This window comes from Melopsittacus undulatus, chromosome 9 (assembly GCF_012275295.1).
Source record: "Melopsittacus undulatus isolate bMelUnd1 chromosome 9, bMelUnd1.mat.Z, whole genome shotgun sequence".
NCBI classification, from domain to species: Eukaryota; Metazoa; Chordata; class Aves; order Psittaciformes; family Psittaculidae; genus Melopsittacus; species Melopsittacus undulatus.
Genome location: NC_047535.1, coordinates 42517556 through 42538917, shown reverse-complemented (window position 1 = coordinate 42538917; position 21362 = coordinate 42517556). Strand labels below are relative to the sequence as shown.

General features: G+C 51.9%; 1 protein-coding gene, 2 long non-coding RNA genes and 1 pseudogene across 3 annotated transcripts; all 4 read right to left on the bottom strand.

The window, feature by feature from the left end:
• On the bottom strand, positions 1-6561 carry LOC101871335 (glutathione peroxidase 1-like; annotated as a pseudogene).
• Positions 6562-7090: 529 nt separating this feature from the next.
• Positions 7091-8655, bottom strand: LOC117436701 (uncharacterized). The gene is made up of 3 exons (XR_004550040.1): positions 8611-8655; positions 7404-7549; positions 7091-7222 (listed from the first exon to the last, which is right to left on the bottom strand). It is a non-coding gene; the product is annotated as an uncharacterized lncRNA (long non-coding RNA).
• Positions 8656-10279: 1624 nt separating this feature from the next.
• Positions 10280-11840, bottom strand: LOC117436691 (uncharacterized). Its single transcript, XR_004550032.1, has 3 exons — positions 11796-11840; positions 10593-10738; positions 10280-10411 (listed from the first exon to the last, which is right to left on the bottom strand). It is a non-coding gene; the product is annotated as an uncharacterized lncRNA (long non-coding RNA).
• Positions 11841-18787: 6947 nt separating this feature from the next.
• Positions 18788-19777, bottom strand: LOC101878230 (glutathione peroxidase 1). The gene is made up of 2 exons (XM_005145807.3): positions 19501-19777; positions 18788-19402 (listed from the first exon to the last, which is right to left on the bottom strand). Exons 1-2 carry the CDS (start codon positions 19747-19749, stop codon positions 19049-19051), a joined length of 603 nt encoding a protein of 200 aa, XP_005145864.2. The 5' UTR covers positions 19750-19777; the 3' UTR covers positions 18788-19048.
• Positions 19778-21362: the final 1585 nt, after the last annotated feature.

Here is a 21362-nt window from a genome sequence, read left to right as displayed (position 1 = left end):
AAAATCTTACTTTACAGTAATAAGGCTCAGGGTATCAGGATCGCTCACTACGTGGCCTTGGCACTTTCACAATTCCCACAGCTACTGACAGAAAAAAAGAAACCAACAACCAAAACCTCAAATCCCAAATGTTTTTGATGATGAAACTCATCCACCAGTGCAGGGCACGCTGTCCAGGCCGATGAGGAACTTCTCGAAGTTCCAGGAGATGTCGTTGCGGCACACTGGGGACCAGATGATGGACTGCGGGTTGGTCATCAGGGAGGAGGGGTCATCATGCGGGAAGGGTAGCGCCTCTTTCAGGAAGGTGAAGAGGGGGTGCGCGTTCTTCCCGTTGACCTCGCACTTCTCGAACATGATGAAGTTGGGCTTGTACCCCTTCCCGGGACGGACATGCTCTAGCGACAACAGGATCTCCTCGTTCGTCGCATTTTCCTTGGGGAAACAAAAGCAGAAGCGCCCCGAGCGAAGCCCGTGAGAACCCCGTCGGACGGGCGGCTCCCCCCGCTCCCCAGCCCCGCCGCCGGCCCTACCTGATGCCCGAACTGGTTGCAGGGGAAGGCGAGGACCTGCAGCCCGCGAGACCCGTACCGCTGCTGCAGGTCTCTGAGCTGAAGGAAGTCGCGGGTGGTGGTGCCTCAAAGCGACGCCACGTTCACCACCAGCAACACCTTTCCGTGCAGCGAGCCGAGCGACAGCGGCTCCGCTGAGCCCAGCGGCCGCGCAGACATGCTGTGCTCACCAGGACTCCCCAGGCCTGAGGTCTGTGGTCAGCAGTGACCTCAACTCTTCCCGCTGCACCTCCACGTCCGGCCGCGCCCCACTGCTACCGCCGCTGCCACTGCCAGCTTCAGCCGTCGCCATTTCGGTGCGCGAGGTTGGGAGCTAGAAAATGTCTGCCTGGCTGCACCCGCCGCGTTCGCTCCGTCCCTCCGCGCGCCTTCTCCGGGGTGGGCGGGGCCACGCTCAGGGGCGCGGCGGGCGGTGGTGTGGGGCTGAGGCGGTGGCCGCCATCTTGTTGTTAAATGGCAGTGGCCCGTGCTGATGCTTCACGTCCCGGTGGCTGCAGCAGAGGCTGGCTCAGAGCAGCCCCAGAGCCCTTCCGGGCAGGTTTCTGCCACGAAAGTGGGTGGCACAAACGTTTGGTATGTGTTGTGTTACTTCAGTGTTACCTGTTTCTCCCATTACTGACTTCATGGAGCCCTCTGGCCAGGGTGTTGGCTAGGGAAGGAGGCTTCAATTGTCACAGGAATAACGCTGTGAAGTACAAACTCCACTAATCGAGTTAACAGGGTTTTATTGAGGGACAAAGTTAATAAAAGCAACAGCGCTGGGCACCTGACCATAGCCAGGGGCATGCTGATAAGCGTTTGTTACAGGTTCATATACTTTCACTACTGCATTAGCCATATACATACTCATAATTCCCACGTGTAGGCAGGGAATATTATAACTAGCTCCAGGAACTTGTAAGTCTCCTCCTCTTGGCATCTGCGCACTGTTCTCCGGTGATTGTGGGCAGGGGTCTTCAGGATGAAGTAAGCAGTCTTCCTCAGAGTGCACTTTCACCTTTGGCACAGTCGGATGCCCCAGTAATCACAAAACTGGCTGAAACCAGCCAGATCTGTAAGTTTCTGATAGCTGGCAAAGATTTAGAACAGTGGGATCTTCGTGCAAAATTTACTCCAAGCACAACAGGACAGGCAGACAAGATGTATCTCAAGCTAGCAGATGTTCGGAAGGCACTGACTAACTGATAAGGATGGTGTGAAGTAATTCATTCATGTTTAGTGGGGCCACTCAATCCTGTTATGTTACCACAGACTTACAACACAAACATTGTTTTTTATCTCTGACCTAAGTTAAGCTAAAAGTACTTTAACCCTACGTTTTCCAGGCACTACCTTTCCTCATATCAAGACCTCTCTCTCCCCCTTCTACCTTTACAAATTCTTTTGCCGTGTGACTCCATTTTGCTCAAGAGTTCTGGCCATTTTCAACTTGTTGCCTAATCTTGTGTCTTTAACAAGCTTTGTTTCTGTCATTGCTAGCTCATACAGTTATAACCACATAGCAACACCTGTGATTTGCAAAAGCCAGTACATTTATGCATTTATCACAGTTCTCCCCCTTTTCTTAATCTATTTAGCTTGAGCCATAATTTCCATTTCTGGCTTTTTTCATTCATTAATTTTTTTTGAATGTTAGCTTTGTCTCCTCAAACGAATCATCATGTGTCGATGCAGGAGTCCTGCACAATGCGGTGACGATCAATGTGATCAAGCGATTGCCCAAGTTTATTCAGATACAGTGCTCTACTTATACCCTTACTCCCTTATGTAACAGCCTTAGATACTGAGCTCTAATTGGTTAGTCTAGAGGTTACTATCATTTACAGAGCAGGTGTTTACAATTTGTTATAATTGTGATTAAATACCTTACTCTAAAAATACAGTGGGAAACTACAACCTTGGCAGGGATCATTCTCTGCACGAAAACACGGAAAATTACAGAGGAATAACAAGACAATTGACATAGCTTAGGCCTGCCAAGACTCTTCTTACTTTACAGTAACAAGGCGCAGGGTATCGGGATCGCTCACTACGTGGCCTTGGCTCTTTAAGAATTCCCACAATCATGAGACCGAATATTTAACATTCTAATTTTTGGTTCTATTCCCTCAGAAGTAACTATTTCAAATCGTAATTGCTCTATGGTCCTATGAACCATTCTACTCATCAGGGGAACAACAAAAGGTACAGCGAGTAGAACAATTATTAACAAAACAAATCCCAGCAGGATTCCTCTTAACCCCCCCAAGTTCCACCAGTTATCATTCCACCATTTTTCTGTATCCAAGTTAAACCCTTTCCGGGTTTGAAAGGGAACATGTGCAACCTTTTTTGTTTTAGTGGTTATCTTTCCGATAGCTATTCCGTCGTCATCTATCTGTAAACAATAGTTGGATAGATTGAATTTCCCCCACACACCCCCTTCCTGGGCTAACAGGTAATCCAGGGATAAGCAATTTTGATATACTGCTGTGCGGATTTTGCTATTCTGTTTAGCTTATATGGTTAATGTATCACCAGTTTTGTTAGTCACAGCTTCTAGGACTGCTTGTAACCTAATTATGCGATCTAACATATACATAGGAGTCTGGTATCCTCAGGATCCATCCTCAGCCCAGGAGGTGGGATCGTAGTATGCAATAATTTGCTCCAGGGGTCACTGATCATCTTTCCAGTTTCCAATCTGTAGGCTCGTGGGGCACATCCTGTGTCCGTCTGCTGCATGAGGGCAGTGAGCCAGCTGCCTCTCTCCCAGGGAGGGGGGCATCATTGTACCCCTGTTTCTGCTTGCTGCAAAGCTTCAAGGATCTGGAGTAGAGCTCTGGAAAAGGGAAGTGAGGGTAGGGGGCTGTCAGAGAATCCAAGGGGTGCTGCTACCTGGATACCTTCCCACTGTGCTGTGCCGCTTTTCACAGAAGAGAAGGAAAGACGGATCCAAAGAGCTGGCCAAAGGGGCTGTATGCTAGGAGAACGGGAAGGATAAGGCTGCCTCTGCAGAGCTGGCCTCTGAAGAGCCACAGGCTGAAGGAGCAGAACTGCCGAGATCGCAGCAGGAACCCTCCAACCCCAAGCATGCTCTGGGAAGGAGCGAGGCTCTGGGAGGGGAGAGCCCAGCCAGCCCAGGGACACAGAGCAGCCCCAGCACCAAGCAGGCAGTTTACCTCAAAGTGACTCCCACTGAAGAGGAGCCCAATGCCAGAATCACTGGGAGCATGGAGCCCAGCAAAGGGCACAGCAGGAGGGCCAGGAGCCACCACAACGGCAGAGCCAGCCAGCCCAATGCACCCTTGACCCTTGCGGACCTTGCTGTGCCCCTGGAGAAAGTACCCAAGGACACCTCTGCACCCTCAGCCCCTGTGCAGGGGATGCTGCTCACACAGGGACCCATCCCTGCTGATGAGGTGGGCTCTGGGGTGCCATGGGTGGTGCTGTGGTGGAGGAGAGGACAATGTGAGGACCACGCAGTCACGGGACTGTGGTGCTAAAAGAGCTGAGTCAAGCATGGGGGAGCTGACTGTGGAGCCAGGGGTTGACTCTCACAGCTCAGGAGTGACAGTGTCTGTTATTGTGTGTCTCTCTTGAAAGACTGTGGTGCTGGCCAAGGAGACAGTTCCTGTGGAGATGCCACCCCTTGCGGCTACCATAGAGGTGTTCCCCCACTGCATTGTTACCTGCGTGGGCAAGAGAGTCCTGCAGCCAGGCAGCCCTGATGAGGCCTTGCGGGGCTGAGACTGAACACCTGTGGTGGGAGAGAGCTCCAAGGCTGTCCCAGTGGCCACCCCTCCCCTGGGCAGAGGCAGTGAAAAGAGGGACTGGTCCAAGGATGACCTGTCTCTGGAAGCAGCAGCTGCTGGTGAGTGGCTGGAACCAAGAAGTCAGCCTGGTCAAGAAGGTCCATCTGGGACCTCTCCAGGCTCTAGTGCTGCCTCAAGCATGCCAGGAACATATCTCTCTGTGGCTTTCCTCAGAGCCAGAGCCTTTTGTGAGCCTGACCTTTGTCAAGAATGACTCATACAAGAAGGGCAATGACCTGGTAGTGGAGCACGTCTGCGTGAAGGAGATCCACAAGGAGACATCCAAAATGTTGTTCTGGGAGCAAGACTTCACACTGGTATTGCACACAAGGTACAAATGTGACTCTGGATGGTGCCAGCCTGCTGCAGAGCTCCTGGCTGTGGTTGGGCTACTGCTTTATTCACCTTTTCTCACTCATTTCCCATTTCTTCAAAGTGACACAAACTTCCTTCGCCTCCATCCTGGCTGTGGGCCCCACATTGTTCTGGTGGCAGGCGAAGCTCAGGTACAGCTCCTGCACTGGGGCAGGGGAGCTGAGAGTGCAGAGCTGGAGGAGGAGCCAGTCCCAGCTGATGTGTCTGTGCAGGGAATACTCATTGCTGTACCTGGGGGTTCTCCCTAACACAATGCTGCACTAATGCCCCACGCCTGGGCTGCCATGGCTTGGTGTGGTGGCTTGCAAGGGAGGAAATCCCAGCATCTCCTTGCCTGCAGTTCCCCGCACCCCCCCCCCCCAGCCTGTTCTAGACGTCTAGGGGACAGAGTCAGAGCAGCCTGTGTGCACTCTGGGTGGGATGTTCTGCAGAAAGATGCATGTGGAGCAAAATTCTACCACGAAATGGGCCCACTGCGTGCTCAGTGTGGCCAGGCTCGAGGGTTTCACCCTGCTTTGGGACCAGTGCTAGCTGGGTCCCTGGAGGCCATGGCCCTGCCATTCAGAAGCTTCATCATGCTTGAAGTTGCTCGGGGGGGCACTCTGGGGCACCCCTGACTTGCTGCTTGACTTGCAGGAACCTTACTAAGCCAAACCAGTGCACATACAACTTCACAGTGTCTCGCATCGATGTCTGGCTGAAGAAACGCCAGAGCCAGTGCTGGGAGGGGGCTGGAGGCTCTAGCAACACAAGGTCTTCCAAAAGTAAACAGGGAGAGTAAAAGTCTGAGCAGTCCTCACTCGGCTTGCAAACTTCATACCTGTTTGAAAGACAGGTATTTCCTCAGGTTATTTCCACTGCCAAGAAGCACAGCAGGTAGAACCAGTATGAACTCCACCTAACAAGTCTCTCCACTAGGTCATCCCAAGAAGGACAAAATGGGTAGTACTCTGTCTTCATGCTACAGAGAAGTTTCCTGAACATTTTCCTCAGCTCAGAGGACTCAAAGCTGCTACCAACTCAACTGCCACCTTCCCTCTGTCTTTATCACTAATTCACACCTCTGCTGCTACTCATCTAAGACCTTATCCTGACAACCACATGCTGCTTCAACCAGATCCCAGCATGAGTGGAGAATCCTAAATGCACTCCAAAATCCCTCAAACAATGTTTGTTCCCTCTGGAGAAAGAAACCCTCTTGACACCTTGGGTCTTGCATTCTCCCAGCCTCTCGTACAGGCAATGGGCTGAGCTCGTATCTCTGAGCAACCAACCCTTCAGGAAACGGACTGCAGAAGCTTCTGCTTCACAGAAAAATGCAAGGACAGTAAACACACACATAAACCAAACCAACATTCTGGAAGAAAACAAACAGCTCTGGAGAACACTGAGGAGACTGAGACAGCCTGTGCTACAGGGCAAAACAGCAAATGAGGTATTTGCAGAGGTCAGGATCAAAAGAAACCCCGTGGTCCAATCCTATCCGAATGTTCACTTGGGGGCTACTCATTCCAAAAGCTCCATTTTCAGGGATGCAGCTCACACTGTTCTTTAATGTGCCGAGTCACGCTACGGAGTGGGCGGGGCTACGCTGAGGGGCGCGGCGGGCAGGGGTGTGGGCGCTGAGGTGGTGGGCGCCATCTTGTTGTTACCTCGCGGTGGCCCAGCGGCCGCGCAGACAGAGCCCCGAGCCCCGCCGCGACCGCACGCTCTCCGGCTCCCGTCGCCGCCATGGCCAGCACTGCAGGCGGGCGGACCCTCCAGCCGCTCGTCGCTCCTCGTCTCTCCGCTCCGGACCGCCCCGGCCGCGGGGACGGGGGGTTCAGGCAAGGGGACCGCCCGCCTTCAGCTCAGCTTCTCGGGCAGGCTGGGAGCTGTGCTCGTCAGTTCGCAGCTCGAATCGGCGGTGCCGCCTGCCCGGGCACTACAGAAGGAAGTGCCAGCGCTGCTCAGAAGCGGTGCGAAATGAGCCCAACGCGGCGTTCCCGGGAGCTCCCGCCGGGGAGGGACAAACCCTCCGGCACGGAGGCAGCACCGCGGAGCTCCAGAGGCCTCCCTCCATGCAGCCGGAGGAGGAACGGGGGCACAAAGAGGGGCCATGAATCCTCTTCTGCGAATTTTCATAGGGCAGGGATTTCCCTTCTACTAAGAGCCTAAAGGTCCTAGAACTTAAGGTACCTAATCCTTGCGCAATCTATTTGAAATAGGCTTTAAAACAGAAGACACTGGCTGAGACAAATCAGCAACGGAACATTGGAAGAATGTTTATTTTCAAGATTTTCTTTCCTTCAAAATAGCTAAAACAAAGAAATCCACAACAGCCCATGACAACCAGGCTTCCTGAGAGAACATGTGGTGGCTCCAGTCTAGCAAATAAACTGGACAAAAGAGCACAAGTGTTTAGAACACGCTTACTTACTTTGTCAGAATATGCTGTCCAGGCCACGTGCCATCTTCATTTTTCACTTCTATTAGAACCATCTGAAAGATAGTTCAGATAATTAAGAAAGGTAACTGAAAGGCTGCTACACATTTGGCAAAATCATTAACAAATCACACTTTCAATGTTTGCTCAAAGTACTTAAAAGCAACTGAAAAAAGAAAAAAACAAAAACCATAGTAGAGAAAGCAGTACATGAGAATCAAAAGTTATGCTCCTTACCTGACCCTGATGGAGCCCTACATCTTGGACTGTGCTATCCAGTTTGTCAAGCTGCCCATAAGCGTCACCCGCATACCTGTACCATAACCTAGCTTCCTTCGCATCCGGGATATTGAATAGTTTTCTCATTTCTTTCTCGATGGTACCTGCTCAGGAGGAAAACAACACCAAAATTCCTAAAACATGAGTGCTTTTGGGAAAAAACCTCACAAGCCAGACACTCAGCAAAGAGGTACATCACTGGTCCCTTCAGTCACACACTTGCCTGTCAAGCCCTCAAACTAATAATGTTCAGAACACACTGAGAAATTTCTGCCCAAAGGCCAGCTGCTGTGAAGCAGTCATCATTTGAAGGTTCAAGAAGGAAGTGTTCTCAGTTACTACTGGCAGGTCAGACATCAGCAAACAAACAAAAGAAGTATCTTTATGAAAATATGACAGCTGACAGTCAGTATTTTTATACAAGAAAACACAGCAAAGACACAGAGAGAGAGAGAAGGAGAGATTGGCCAAATTTCAGGGAGAAGTGTAGAAGAGCCACTAAGATGTCTAAAACAGTCACACACTAGGAAGAAGGAATCATAGGAGAACCAGAGACAGAACTGCTGTACATGACTGACGCGGATGTTTCTTAAGGACATAAGTTAGCTAGAAACGTATTCCTCAAAGCTCTTAATCACAACTCCCTGTGTCATGTACAGAATCACTATGGCTGAAAGAAACTCAGGAGGTTCTTCATTGAAACACTCAAGGCAGGGTCAACAGTGAATTCAGATCAGGCTGCTCAGGGCTTATCCAACCGAGCATTCAAAAATTGCAAGGTAGGAGATTCCCCCACGCTTCTGGGCCCTATTCCAATGTCTAGCTGGGCTAATACACAAAACAATTGTATTAGTTGGAATCTGTCCTGCTTCAATTTATCACTATTGTCGGTTGTTTTGTTGCTTTGTGACTCAGTAGATAGCCTGACTCCAGGTTCCCAGTAACTTCCTCACAGGTGCTATTAGGACCCTCAAAGCTGTCTCCTTTTCAGGCTAAACGTAGCTCCCTCAGTCTCTTCTCAGACATCACATGATGCAACTCTGACTACCTGTTGGTACTCATTACATTTGCTCCAGTTTATCAACACTGTTTGTGTTCTGGATGGCACAAAGTATCTCTGGAGGTAGCCTCAGAGCACAGCTTCACACATCAGAGAACTACTTACCAATAGTATCTGCCTGGCTGAAGTGACGGCTGATTACATTGCGAGGATCTCTGCACTCAACTTCAGCTCAAGAAGATAAACTTCAACCTCAAAGTGCTTTGCAAAGCGACAATATTCCACTACCTGCAAATAGAAGGCAGATGTGATAAACAAAACAGTTATAATACTGAGCAGTGCCACCTGCCCGGGCGCTACAGAAGGAAGTGCCAGCGCTGCTCAGAAGCGGTGCGAAATGAGCCCAACACGGCGTTCCCGGGAGCTCCCGCCGGGGAGGGACAAACCCTCCGGCACGGAGGCAGCACCGCGGAGCTCCAGAGGCCTCCCTCCATGCAGCCGGAGGAGGAACGGGGGCACAAAGAGGGGCCATGAATCCTCTTCTGCGAATTTTCCTTCAGCCCTCTGAGGCTGGTGAAGCCTCCCTTTGCTGCAGTGCCTGGCTATTCTAGTTCGTGCTGGCCTGATATAGGCTACTTTAGGGAGTTCTAAACGCCATAGTAGCAACTGCTCTTTTCCTCGGGCGAGTAGTTCCCAGTAGCCCCACGTGAACGGTGCAGGCTGTTGGAGTACCCACACTGAGTGACACATAACCCCCCGTACCTCCGTGGGGCTTTGTGCCAACCCAAAATCCTGCTCCTCAGCCCACTGGGTGACATCCATGCTGGCACCAGCAGGGTCTGTGGGGCAGCAGGGAACAGGGGCGTCAGCTTCTGCACAGCTCCCACAGGGGCAGGGAGCGTCCTGCCAGTGGTTGTAAGCTCCATGCACAACAGCCCCTAGATGAGAGGGTGCTTATCAGCCCTGCCCTCCAGCCAAGGCTGCCTGGGCCCCAGGGGGATGTGCTCAGGGCCCCTCTGCTGCTGGCTGATCTCTTTCACGGTTGGTAGCAGAGACTCGTTGCGAACTGCCAGCTGCCACTAACAGGCCACCACATAATGCTGCATTTGTGGTCTGGGTTCTGGGGACACTGCAGGATCCTGGGGGTTTTGCTTTGGGCCACTCTTAGCACCTGCCCCTGCAACTGGGAGCTGAATAGTTTCTGGCTGCAGCTACTTCTGGGGACTCATTATATTGCACCCTTGTGAACCTCCAGTTCCTGTGGTGTGCTGCAGCACCAATAGCAGGAACCGTGGCAAGTGCCCCGAGAGATGGGAGCAGCTAGAAAACAGCTGTTGGGAGGAGCAGAGGTGCATGACCCTTGTTTGCTGCCCAGTAGCCTGACAGATACAGTGCAACCAGCCTGCTCACCCCCCCCACCCCCTGGGCACAGCAAGCCACAGTGGCTTGAAGAAGAGGAATTTCTCTTTGGGGTGCCCCAGAGGCGTCACCCTGCTGCCACTTCTGGCACTCGCACAAACTGGCACTGTCAAGTCTTTGGGTTGGGCCTGGGGCTTCCATCTGGAGTAGGGAGTTTACTTCTGTGGCCCTGCCTATTTCAGGCCAGCATAGGGCAGGGATTTCCCTTCTACTAAGAGCGTAAAGGTCCTAGAACTTAAGGTACCTAATCCTTGCACAATCTATTTGAAATAGGCTTTAAAACAGAAGACACTGGCTGAGACAAATCAGCAACGGAACATTGGAAGAATGTTTATTTTCAAGATTTTCTTTCCTTCAAAATAGCTAAAACAAAGAAATCCACAACAGCCCATGACAACCAGGCTTCCTGAGAGAACATGTGGTGGCTCCAGTCTAGCAAATAAACTGGACAAAAGAGCACAAGTGTTTAGAACACGCTTACTTACTTTGTCAGAATATGCTGTCCAGGCCACGTGCCATCTTCATTTTTCACTTCTATTAGAACCATCTGAAAGATAGTTCAGATAATTAAGAAAGGTAACTGAAAGGCTGCTACACATTTGGCAAAATCATTAACAAATCACACTTTCAATGTTTGCTCAAAGTACTTAAAAGCAACTGAAAAAAGAAAAAAACAAAAACCATAGTAGAGAAAGCAGTACATGAGAATCAAAAGTTATGCTCCTTACCTGACCCTGATGGAGCCCTACATCTTGGACTGTGCTATCCAGTTTGTCAAGCTGCCCATAAGCGTCACCCGCATACCTGTACCATAACCTAGCTTCCTTCGCATCCGGGATATTGAATAGTTTTCTCATTTCTTTCTCGATGGTACCTGCTCAGGAGGAAAACAACACCAAAATTCCTAAAACATGAGTGCTTTTGGGAAAAAACCTCACAAGCCAGACACTCAGCAAAGAGGTACATCACTGGTCCCTTCAGTCACACACTTGCCTGTCAAGCCCTCAAACTAATAATGTTCAGAACACACTGAGAAATTTCTGCCCAAAGGCCAGCTGCTGTGAAGCAGTCATCATTTGAAGGTTCAAGAAGGAAGTGTTCTCAGTTACTACTGGCAGGTCAGACATCAGCAAACAAACAAAAGAAGTATCTTTATGAAAATATGACAGCTGACAGTCAGTATTTTTATACAAGAAAACACAGCAAAGACACAGAGAGAGAAGGAGAGATTGGCCAAATTTCAGGGAGAAGTGTAGAAGAGCCACTAAGATGTCTAAAACAGTCACACACTAGGAAGAAGGAATCATAGGAGAACCAGAGACAGAACTGCTGTACATGACTGACGTGGATGTTTCTTAAGGACATAAGTTAGCTAGAAATGTATTCCTCAAAGCTCTTAATCACAACTCCCTGTGTCACGTACAGAATCACTATGGCTGAAAGAAACTCAGGAGGTTCTTCATTGAAACACTCAAGGCAGGGTCAACAGTGAATTCAGATCAGGCTGCTCAGGGCTTATCCAACCGAGCATTCAAAAATTGCAAGGTAGGAGATTCCCCCACGCTTCTGGGCCCTATTCCAATGTCTAGCTGGGCTAATACACAAAACAATTGTATTAGTTGGAATCTGTCCTGCTTCAATTTATCACTATTGTCGGTTGTTTTGTTGCTTTGTGACTCAGTAGATAGCCTGACTCCAGGTTCCCAGTAACTTCCTCACAGGTGCTATTAGGACCCTCAAAGCTGTCTCCTTTTCAGGCTAAACGTAGCTCCCTCAGTCTCTTCTCAGACATCACATGATGCAACTCTGACTACCTGTTGGTACTCATTACATTTGCTCCAGTTTATCAACACTGTTTGTGTTCTGGATGGCACAAAGTATCTCTGGAGGTAGCCTCAGAGCACAGCTTCACACATCAGAGAACTACTTACCAATAGTATCTGCCTGGCTGAAGTGACGGCTGATTACATTGCGAGGATCTCTGCACTCAACTTCAGCTCAAGAAGATAAACTTCAACCTCAAAGTGCTTTGCAAAGCGACAATATTCCACTACCTGCAAATAGAAGGCAGATGTGATAAACAAAACAGTTATAATACTGAGCAGTGCCACCTGCCCGGGCGCTACAGAAGGAAGTGCCAGCGCTGCTCAGAAGCGGTGCGAAATGAGCCCAACACGGCGTTCCCGGGAGCTCCCGCCGGGGAGGGACAAACCCTCCGGCACGGAGGCAGCACCGCGGAGCTCCAGAGGCCTCCCTCCATGCAGCCGGAGGAGGAACGGGGGCACAAAGAGGGGCCATGAATCCTCTTCTGCGAATTTTCCTTCAGCCCTCTGAGGCTGGTGAAGCCTCCCTTTGCTGCAGTGCCTGGCTATTCTAGTTCGTGCTGGCCTGATATAGGCTACTTTAGGGAGTTCTAAACGCCATAGTAGCAACTGCTCTTTTCCTCGGGCGAGTAGTTCCCAGTAGCCCCACGTGAACGGTGCAGGCTGTTGGAGTACCCACACTGAGTGACACATAACCCCCCGTACCTCCGTGGGGCTTTGTGCCAACCCAAAATCCTGCTCCTCAGCCCACTGGGTGACATCCATGCTGGCACCAGCAGGGTCTGTGGGGCAGCAGGGAACAGGGGCGTCAGCTTCTGCACAGCTCCCACAGGGGCAGGGAGCGTCCTGCCAGTGGTTGTAAGCTCCATGCACAACAGCCCCTAGATGAGAGGGTGCTTATCAGCCCTGCCCTCCAGCCAAGGCTGCCTGGGCCCCAGGGGGATGTGCTCAGGGCCCCTCTGCTGCTGGCTGATCTCTTTCACGGTTGGTAGCAGAGACTCGTTGCGAACTGCCAGCTGCCACTAACAGGCCACCACATAATGCTGCATTTGTGGTCTGGGTTCTGGGGACACTGCAGGATCCTGGGGGTTTTGCTTTGGGCCACTCTTAGCACCTGCCCCTGCAACTGGGAGCTGAATAGTTTCTGGCTGCAGCTACTTCTGGGGACTCATTATATTGCACCCTTGTGAACCTCCAGTTCCTGTGGTGTGCTGCAGCACCAATAGCAGGAACCGTGGCAAGTGCCCCGAGAGATGGGAGCAGCTAGAAAACAGCTGTTGGGAGGAGCAGAGGTGCATGACCCTTGTTTGCTGCCCAGTAGCCTGACAGTTACAGTGCAACCAGCCTGCTCACCCCCCCACCCCCTGGGCACAGCAAGCCACAGTGGCTTGAAGAAGAGGAATTTCTCTTTGGGGTGCCCCAGAGGCGTCACCCTGCTGCCACTTCTGGCACTCGCACAAACTGGCACTGTCAGTCCTTGGGCTGGGCCTGGGGCTTCCATCTGGAGTAGGGAGTTTATTTCTGTGGCCCTGCCTATTTCAGGCCAGCATAGGGCAGGGATTTCCCTTCTACTAAGAGCGTAAAGGTCCTAGAACTTAAGGTACCTAATCCTTGCACAATCTATTTGAAATAGGCTTTAAAACAGAAGACACTGGCTGAGACAAATCAGCAACGGAACATTGGAAGAATGTTTATTTTCAAGATTTTCTTTCCTTCAAAATAGCTAAAACAAAGAAATCCACAACAGCCCATGACAACCAGGCTTCCTGAGAGAACATGTGGTGGCTCCAGTCTAGCAAATAAACTGGACAAAACAGCACAAGTGTTTAGGACATGTTTGCTAATATTCCCTGGGTGCGGTATCCAGGCCACGTGCCATCTTCATTTTTCACTTCTATCACAATTATCTGAAAGATAGTTCAGATACTTAAGAAAGGTAACTGAAAGGCTGCTACACATTTGGCAAAATCATTAACAAATCACACTTTCAATGTTTGCTCAAAGTACTTAAAAGCAACTGAAAAAAGAAAAAACCAAAAACCACAGTAGAGAAAGCAGTACATGAGAATCAAAAGTTATGTGCCTTACCTGACCCCGATGGAGCCCTACATCTTGGACTGTTCTATCCAGTTTGTGAACCCGGCCACCACTCACTGCTAAAGAGCAATGAGTTGTCAATAGCCCCAGGGAAGAGGCTGGGATCACCAGTGCCGAACATGTCCCAGCTATCGAAGCCTACGTACTTCTTCCACTGCCTAAACCAACGTATGTCCACCAGGTACCTACAACACATAGCACCGGGCTCAGCGGTCCCCCTCAGTGGTGGCCCGGCCCGCTCCGGTCCGGTCCAACAGGCCCCACCGCCCAGAGGGAAAGTGAACAGAGAGGAGGTCCGGCCGGCTGTGCTCACCAGGACTCCCCAGGCCTGAGGTCTGTGGTCAGCAGTGACCTCGACTCTTCCTGTTGCACCGCCACATCTGGCTGTGCCCCGCTACCGCCGCTGCCACTGCGCGTTCTTCCCGTTGACCTCGCACTTCTCAAACATGATGAAGTTGGGCTTGTACCCCTTCCCGGGACGGACATGCTCTAGCGACAACAGGATCTCCTCGTTCGTCGCATTTTCCTAGGGGAAACAAAAGCAGAAGCGCCCCGAGCGAAGCCCGTGAGAACCCCGTCGGACGGGCGGCTCCCCCCGCTCCCCAGCCCCGCCGCCAGCCCTACCTGATGCACGAACTGGTTGCAGGGGAAGGCGAGGACCTGCAGCCCGCGAGACCCGTACCGCTGCTGCAGGTCTCTGAGCTGAAGGAAGTCGCGGGTGGTGGTGCCTCAAAGCGACGCCACGTTCACCACCAGCAACACCTTTCCGTGCAGCGAGCCGAGCGACAGCGGCTCCGCTGAGCCCAGCGGCCGCGCAGACATGCTGTGCTCACCAGGACTCCCCAGGCCTGAGGTCTGTGGTCAGCAGCGACCTCAACTCTTCCCGCTGCACCTCCACGTCCGGCCGTGCCCCACTGCTACCGCCGCTGCCACTGCCAGCTTCAGCCGTCGCCATGTTGGTGCACGAGGTTGGGAGCTAGAAAATGTCTGCCCGAGTACGCATGCGCCCGCCGCGTTCGCTCCGTCCCACGGTACACGTTCTCTGGGGTGGGCAGGGCTACGCTCAGGGGCGCGGTGGGCGGTGGTGTGGGCGCTGAGGCGGTGACCACCATCTTGTTGTTAAATGGCAGTGGCCCGTGCTGATGCTTCACGTCCCGGTGGCTGCAGCAGAGGCTGGCTCAGAGCAGCCCCAGAGCCCTTCCGGGCAGGTTTCTGCCACGAAAGCGGGTGGCACAAACGTTTGGGGTGTGTTGTGTTACTTCAGTGTTACCTGTTTCTCCCATTACTGACTTCATGGAGCCCTCTGGCCAGGGTGTTGGCTAGGGAAGGAGGCTTCAATTGTCACAGGAATAACGCTGTGAAGTACAAACTCACTCCACTAATCGAGTTAACAGGGTTTTATTGAGGGACAAAGTTAATAAAAGCAACAGCGCTGGGCACGTGATCATAGCCAGGGGCATGCTGATAAGCGTTTGGTACAGGTTTAGATACTTTCACTACTGCATTAGCCATATACATACGCATAATTCCCACGTGTAGGCAGGGAATATTATAACTAGCTCCAGGAACTTGGTAAGTCTCCTCCTCTTGGCATCTGCGCACTGTTCTCCGGTGATTGTGGGCAGGGGTCTTGAGAATGAAGTAAGCAGTCTTCCTCAGGGTGCACTTTCGCCTTTGGCACAGTCGGATGCCCCAGTAATCACAAAACTGGCTGAAACCAGCCAGATCTGTAAGTTTCTGATAGCTGGCAAAGATTTAGAACAGTGGGATCTTCGTGCAAAATTTCCTCCAAGCACAACAGGACAGGCAGACAAGATGTATCTCAAGCTAGCAGATGTTCGGGAGGCACTGACTCTAACTGATAATTACAAGGATGGTAAGAAATAATTCACTCATGAATAAGTCTACAAAATTCTGTTATCACACCACAGACTTACAACACAAACATTGTTCGCTATCTTAGACCTATGTTAAAAGTGTGTCGACCTTATGTTTTACAGGCACTTGATTTCCTTATATCAGTATTAGCTATTTGCAATAAAAGGGTATAAGCAGAAAAGTGTAGGAGTGTAGATGTGACAGACACAGATGTTTCAATGACAATGTCCCCAAGCCATGGCGGCACTGGAGTATGCTAAAGGAGTATTTATGAGCCCATCTGTTTCTCTCTGAAATCACAGAAATAGAGCTGGGCCATTTTATAATCCCCAAGGAGCCACTTGGGATTCTTCAGGTCTACCCTCAGCATTTCAGTGCTGTCTGCACTGAAACATCTTCTGGTCATGTGTCGTGGTTTAAACCAAATCCGCACAGCTCGTTCACTCACTCCTCCCCTTGCTTCCCCGACTCCCGGAGAGTTAGGAAGGAGAATCCAAAGAATGTAGCCCCCACGGGTTGAGATAAGAACGGTTTAGTAGCTAAGGTATAACATAAATCACTACTGCCATTACTACTACAAATAATGATGATAAAGCCAATAAGAAGTGAAGAGAATACAACACCTCACCAGCCACCGACCCATAACTCACCCCACCCTGCCTGGCTGAGCACCGACCGATACCTCCTCCATCCCCCCCAGAGCTCCAGCCCTTCTGGGTCTCTCCTGGTTACCTCCTGGGTATGATGTGCTATGGTATGGAATACCTCTTTGGCTAGCCTGGGTCAGGTGTCCTGTCTCTGCTTCCTCCCGGCCTCCCCTCCTCCCTGGCAGAGCATGAGCTCAGAAAAGGCCTTGGTCAAACCAAACATTTGAGCAGTAACTCAAAACATACTTGCTATCAGCAACCGTTCTCAGCCCGAAAGTCAAAACACAGCACTGCACCAGCTACCAAGAAGGAGAAAAATGACTGCTACTGGTCAAACCAGGACATCATGACACCACGGAATGTTTGGGCACAAGAGCCTGCATGGGGGCTGCGCTCGTCTGCCAAAAGTCCTGCAGGCTGCCCTCACCACCTCAGCTTTCCCCCAGAAACAAGCTGCTCTGGAGAATACCAAAATGAGCAGGGGAATAACGAGGTGGGGAGGCTTTTCTCTGTGCTGTGAAGTTCCTGCTGGTGTGCTTAACTGGGAATTGTTTGTTTTTCTGCTGGCATGGCAAATACTCATCCTGGAATCACGTCACTGTACTTCTGCTGGCGTGGCTGTATCTGTTCTGGAGCTGCTGTTTGTTTTTCTGCTAGCACAGCCCCAGTAGCCAGAAGGTAAAGAAATCCTTTGGCCCTTAGCACTGAGTAAGCAGCGTGTAAGGTGCCTTTGACCGGCAGGCTCGGTGGGAGACCCTTTCAGGCAGGGCTGCTATGGGAACAGCTGCAGGCGCTGGGGGCTGCTCCCCTGCGGCAGTGGAGCTCAGTGAAGGCTGATAGGGAGCGGGCAAAACAAGGCAGCTCCCATTGCAATGGCTTGAGTCTGGTGAGTCAGGATTGAGGAAGTGCCACACACAACGTTTGTAGAGAAAGGTTTTTCAGTGCAGTGAGTTCCTGCTGCCCATGATCCTCTCTGCTCCCCACATCTTTCAACATCCTGCTTTAATGGGGAAAGTAGGTTTCACTGAAAAGAATAATCTCCCAAATCAAGCAGCTTCTGCTCCCAAGCTGCAGTAGCTACTTAAAACATCCTGGTTTTTTTCCACGTAGCTGTACAGGAAGTTAAGAAACAGCCCAGTGAGGGTTATGCAATGCAAGTTCAAAGCCCAAAGACTCAGAGGTGGAGTCGGCATAGGTTTTTGTCCAGTGTCTCTCCTCAGCCCAGAGGGGGTCTTGAACGGAGGTACAGTAACAAAGCAAACCTGAGAACTGGGGTGGGGGGAGATGGGGAAGCTACTGACAAAAAAAAACAAACAACCAAAACACAACAACCAAAACCTCAAATCCCAAATGTTTTTAATTGTGATACCCATACACTAGTGCTTGAAAGTGCTATGCCTTCCCTGTGAAAGCCTGAGCTTGTAGTCTGTTAGTACTCAGTTCAGCACCAGGTACTGTTGAGGCCTTGTGATACTTGTCAAAAGTTTATTTGCAGGAGGTACTGAGGCATTGGCAGAAGGATGGCAGGCAAAATTTAGCACAGGCTCACTGTTTGCCAGTCGAAACCAATCCTAATTCTATCCGTTGAGCAGCAGGCTGTAAAACCAGGATTGCTATGTAGGACCGTGTGTCAGCTCCATGTCAGCATCTCCACCTGTCAGCTCCATGGCTGGCATGAGTCAAAAAAGTGGTAAGGAAGGAGTGAAAAAGACAATATTGCCTGAACCCTGGCACATGGCACATGTAGTGTCACTTGCAGTTCCTGTGCCCAAAGGGCAACAAGGACATTCTGGGGCAAGACACAATTTCTTCGGGAGAAGTGGTTGAATAGGCAGGTACTCTGCACTGGGAGCACAGAACTAGTACTCTGTGTGATTTCCTGTGTTGAAAGGTTTTGGGGATGCATAAAGACGATACAGGCTTTGTGTAGGACAGGGCAAGATCCGTGTTGGGCTGCCACAGATGCAAACGGGATAGAGACAAGGACAGCTCAGTCATCAAGGGAGCAGATGCTGCTTCTGTTCTTGGCCTCCCCTGGGCATCTGCTGACAGAGACCAGATAATAAGATGGGCCTTGGCCAATGGACTCTTCTTTCCCAAGCCTGCTGCCAGCATGGCAGCACCAGCACAGGCTGGAGTCACTCACCTGCCTGCCTGAGCAATTATTAACCTGTCTCAGCCTGTTGTTGATAGTGTAAAATCACCCACAGGCCATGTCTTTCCTCTGCAGGCCGTTTGTCACAGTGCTTCTGTGCTGTACCACCCTCCTGCTCTACCAAGCTCGCAAAACACGGGTAGGACACAGCATGCATTCAGTCTGCAAAGCTTGCAGACACTGCTCACCCTTATGCTGCCCTGCATTTGCATTCACATTTCCACCCAGTGATTCCAGCCCACCCCTGTGAGGACCCACATGAGCTGAGGAAACAAGGGCCACCAAGTTTCACTCAACTTGCCCACAATGATCAAGCCACGTCCTTAAAGCAAGAACATTTGTTTATTCAGAGAATCACAGTAAGGTAATTCAGACTTGTAGCCGCTTTCCCCAGCAGAGTTTCCCAAACATCCACATGCAGCTTTTAAAAACATCAAGCACACTTCAAGAATTTGGAAGATGCACCATCAAAAACAAAATCTGCATGGGACACTGGGATTTCTGCCAGAGCAGCAGCCCTCTGTGAGGGGCAGAGGCAGGCGTGCAACAAGCTAAGCAGGTAGTGAGCTCTGCGGTGCTCTGCTTTACTTGGCAACCTTCTCCAGAAGCAATTCAATGTCATCCTGGATCTTGATGGTTTCGAAGTGCCGGCTGTACCGTTTGAAGGGCACACCGTCCGGGCCGATGAGGAACTTCTCGAAGTTCCAGGAGATGTCGTTGCGGCACACTGGGGACCAGATGATGTACTGCGGGTTGGTCATCAGGGAGGAGGGGTCATCATGCGGGAAGGGTAGCGCCTCTTTCAGGAAGGTGAAGAGGGGGTGCGCGTTCTTCCCGTTGACCTCGCACTTCTCGAACATGATGAAGTTGGGCTTGTACCCCTTCCCGGGACGGACATGCTCTAGCGACAACAGGATCTCCTCGTTCGTCGCATTTTCCTAGGGGAAACAAAAGCAGAAGCGCCCCGAGCGAAGCCCGTGAGAACCCCGTCGGACGGGCGGCTCCCCCCGCTCCCCAGCCCCGCCGCCGGCCCTACCTGATGCCCGAACTGGTTGCAGGGGAAGGCGAGGACCTGCAGCCCGCGAGACCCGTACCGCTGCTGCAGGTCTCTGAGCTGAAGGAAGTCGCGGGTGGTGGTGCCTCAAAGCGACGCCACGTTCACCACCAGCAACACCTTTCCGTGCAGCGAGCCGAGCGACAGCGGCTCCGCTGAGCCCAGCGGCCGCGCAGACAGAGCCCCGAGCCCCGCCGCGACCGCACGCTCTCCGGCTCCCGTCGCCGCCATGGCCAGCACTGCAGGCGGGCGGGCCCTCCAGCCGCTTCCCGCTCCTCGTCGCTCCGCCCCGGACCGCCCCGGCCGCGGGGACGGGGGGTTCAGGCAAGGGGACCGCCCGCCTTCAGCTCAGCTTCTCGGGCAGGCTGGGAGCTGTGCTCGTCAGTTCGCAGCTCGAATCGGCGGTGCCACCTGCCCGGGCACTACAGAAGGAAGTGCCAGCGCTGCTCAGAAGCGGTGCGAAATGAGCCCAACACGGCGTTCCCGGGAGCTCCCGCCGGGGAGGGACAAACCCTCCGGCACGGAGGCAGCACCGCGGAGCTCCAGAGGCCTCCCTCCATGCAGCCGGAGGAGGAACGGGGGCACAAAGAGGGGCCATGAATCCTGCGAATTTTCCTTCAGCCCTCTGAGGCTGGTGAAGCCTCCCTTTGCTGCAGTGCCTACTTTACCCCATGCCTGGCTATTCTAGTTCGTGCTGTCCTGATCTAGGCTACTTTTTTATTGCACCCTTGTGAACCTCCAGTTCCTGTGGTGTGCTGCAGCACCAATAGCAGGAACCGTGGCAAGTGCCCCGAGAGATGGGAGCAGCTAGAAAACAGCTGTTGGGAGGAGCAGAGGTGCATGACCCTTGTTTGCTGCCCAGTAGCCTGACAGTTACAGTGCAACCAGCCTGCTCACCCCCCCACCCCCTGGGCACAGCAAGCCACAGTGGCTTGAAGAAGAGGAATTTCTCTTTGGGGTGCCCCAGAGGTGTCACCCTGCTGCCACTTCTGGCACTCGCACAAACTGGCACTGTCAGACTTTGGGCTGGGCCTGGGGCTTCCATCTGGAGTAGGGAGTTCTGTGGCCCTGCCTATTTCAGGCCAGCATAGGGCAGGGATTTCCCTTCCTTTGTGAGCTAAGGTCTAGGGAAACCAAGGGACCTGAACTTCCTTGCTGGCTCAGAGCTACACCCTGTGCCTGGACATGTTCTGCTGAGCCATCTGGACTTGGATCCAGCAGAGCCAGGAGCTCCAGAGGGGCTAGGTGGCCTCAAGGGACACCTTTTGAGATGTGTGACAAATGGCATCTAGGAGATCAGAAGATGACTGTTTAACAGCAACACCAGTAATTGCTAAGGCCACAAAACCACAATTTCTGGCTTCCTCTTGCACCTTCTCTCCACCTCTGGCAGCGAACCCTCCCTTAGCCAAGGACTGCCTTTTGATTCCCAGCTTTTCCCCTGCCTTTCTCACAGCTCCTTGCCTGGTTGGGTCACTTTCCAGAAGCACTGAATTCCCATTTCTCATGTCTGGTCTGGCTCTCTGTGTTTAGCTCAGTTCCATGAGAACCCAAGTGGCTCCCAGAGGAGACAGACATGACAGGAGCCCAAAAGGAGCCAGGCCACCAGCCCTTGAATCTAGGAAGGCAGAGGACTGACAACTTCACAACCTGCTCCTAAGCAGGCTCCCACTCTGATACTAGTGGTGTGAGGGGCAGAGTAGGCTGGAGCTTGTGGTCATGAATAGGAGAGACAGAATTAACATGTCTGAACTCAAGGGAAAGGCCAGCCAGGGCTGGACACCCAACACCAGCAGGTAGCCAACATGGAGAAGACGGGGAGGTGGTGCTGTAGGGTAACGAGA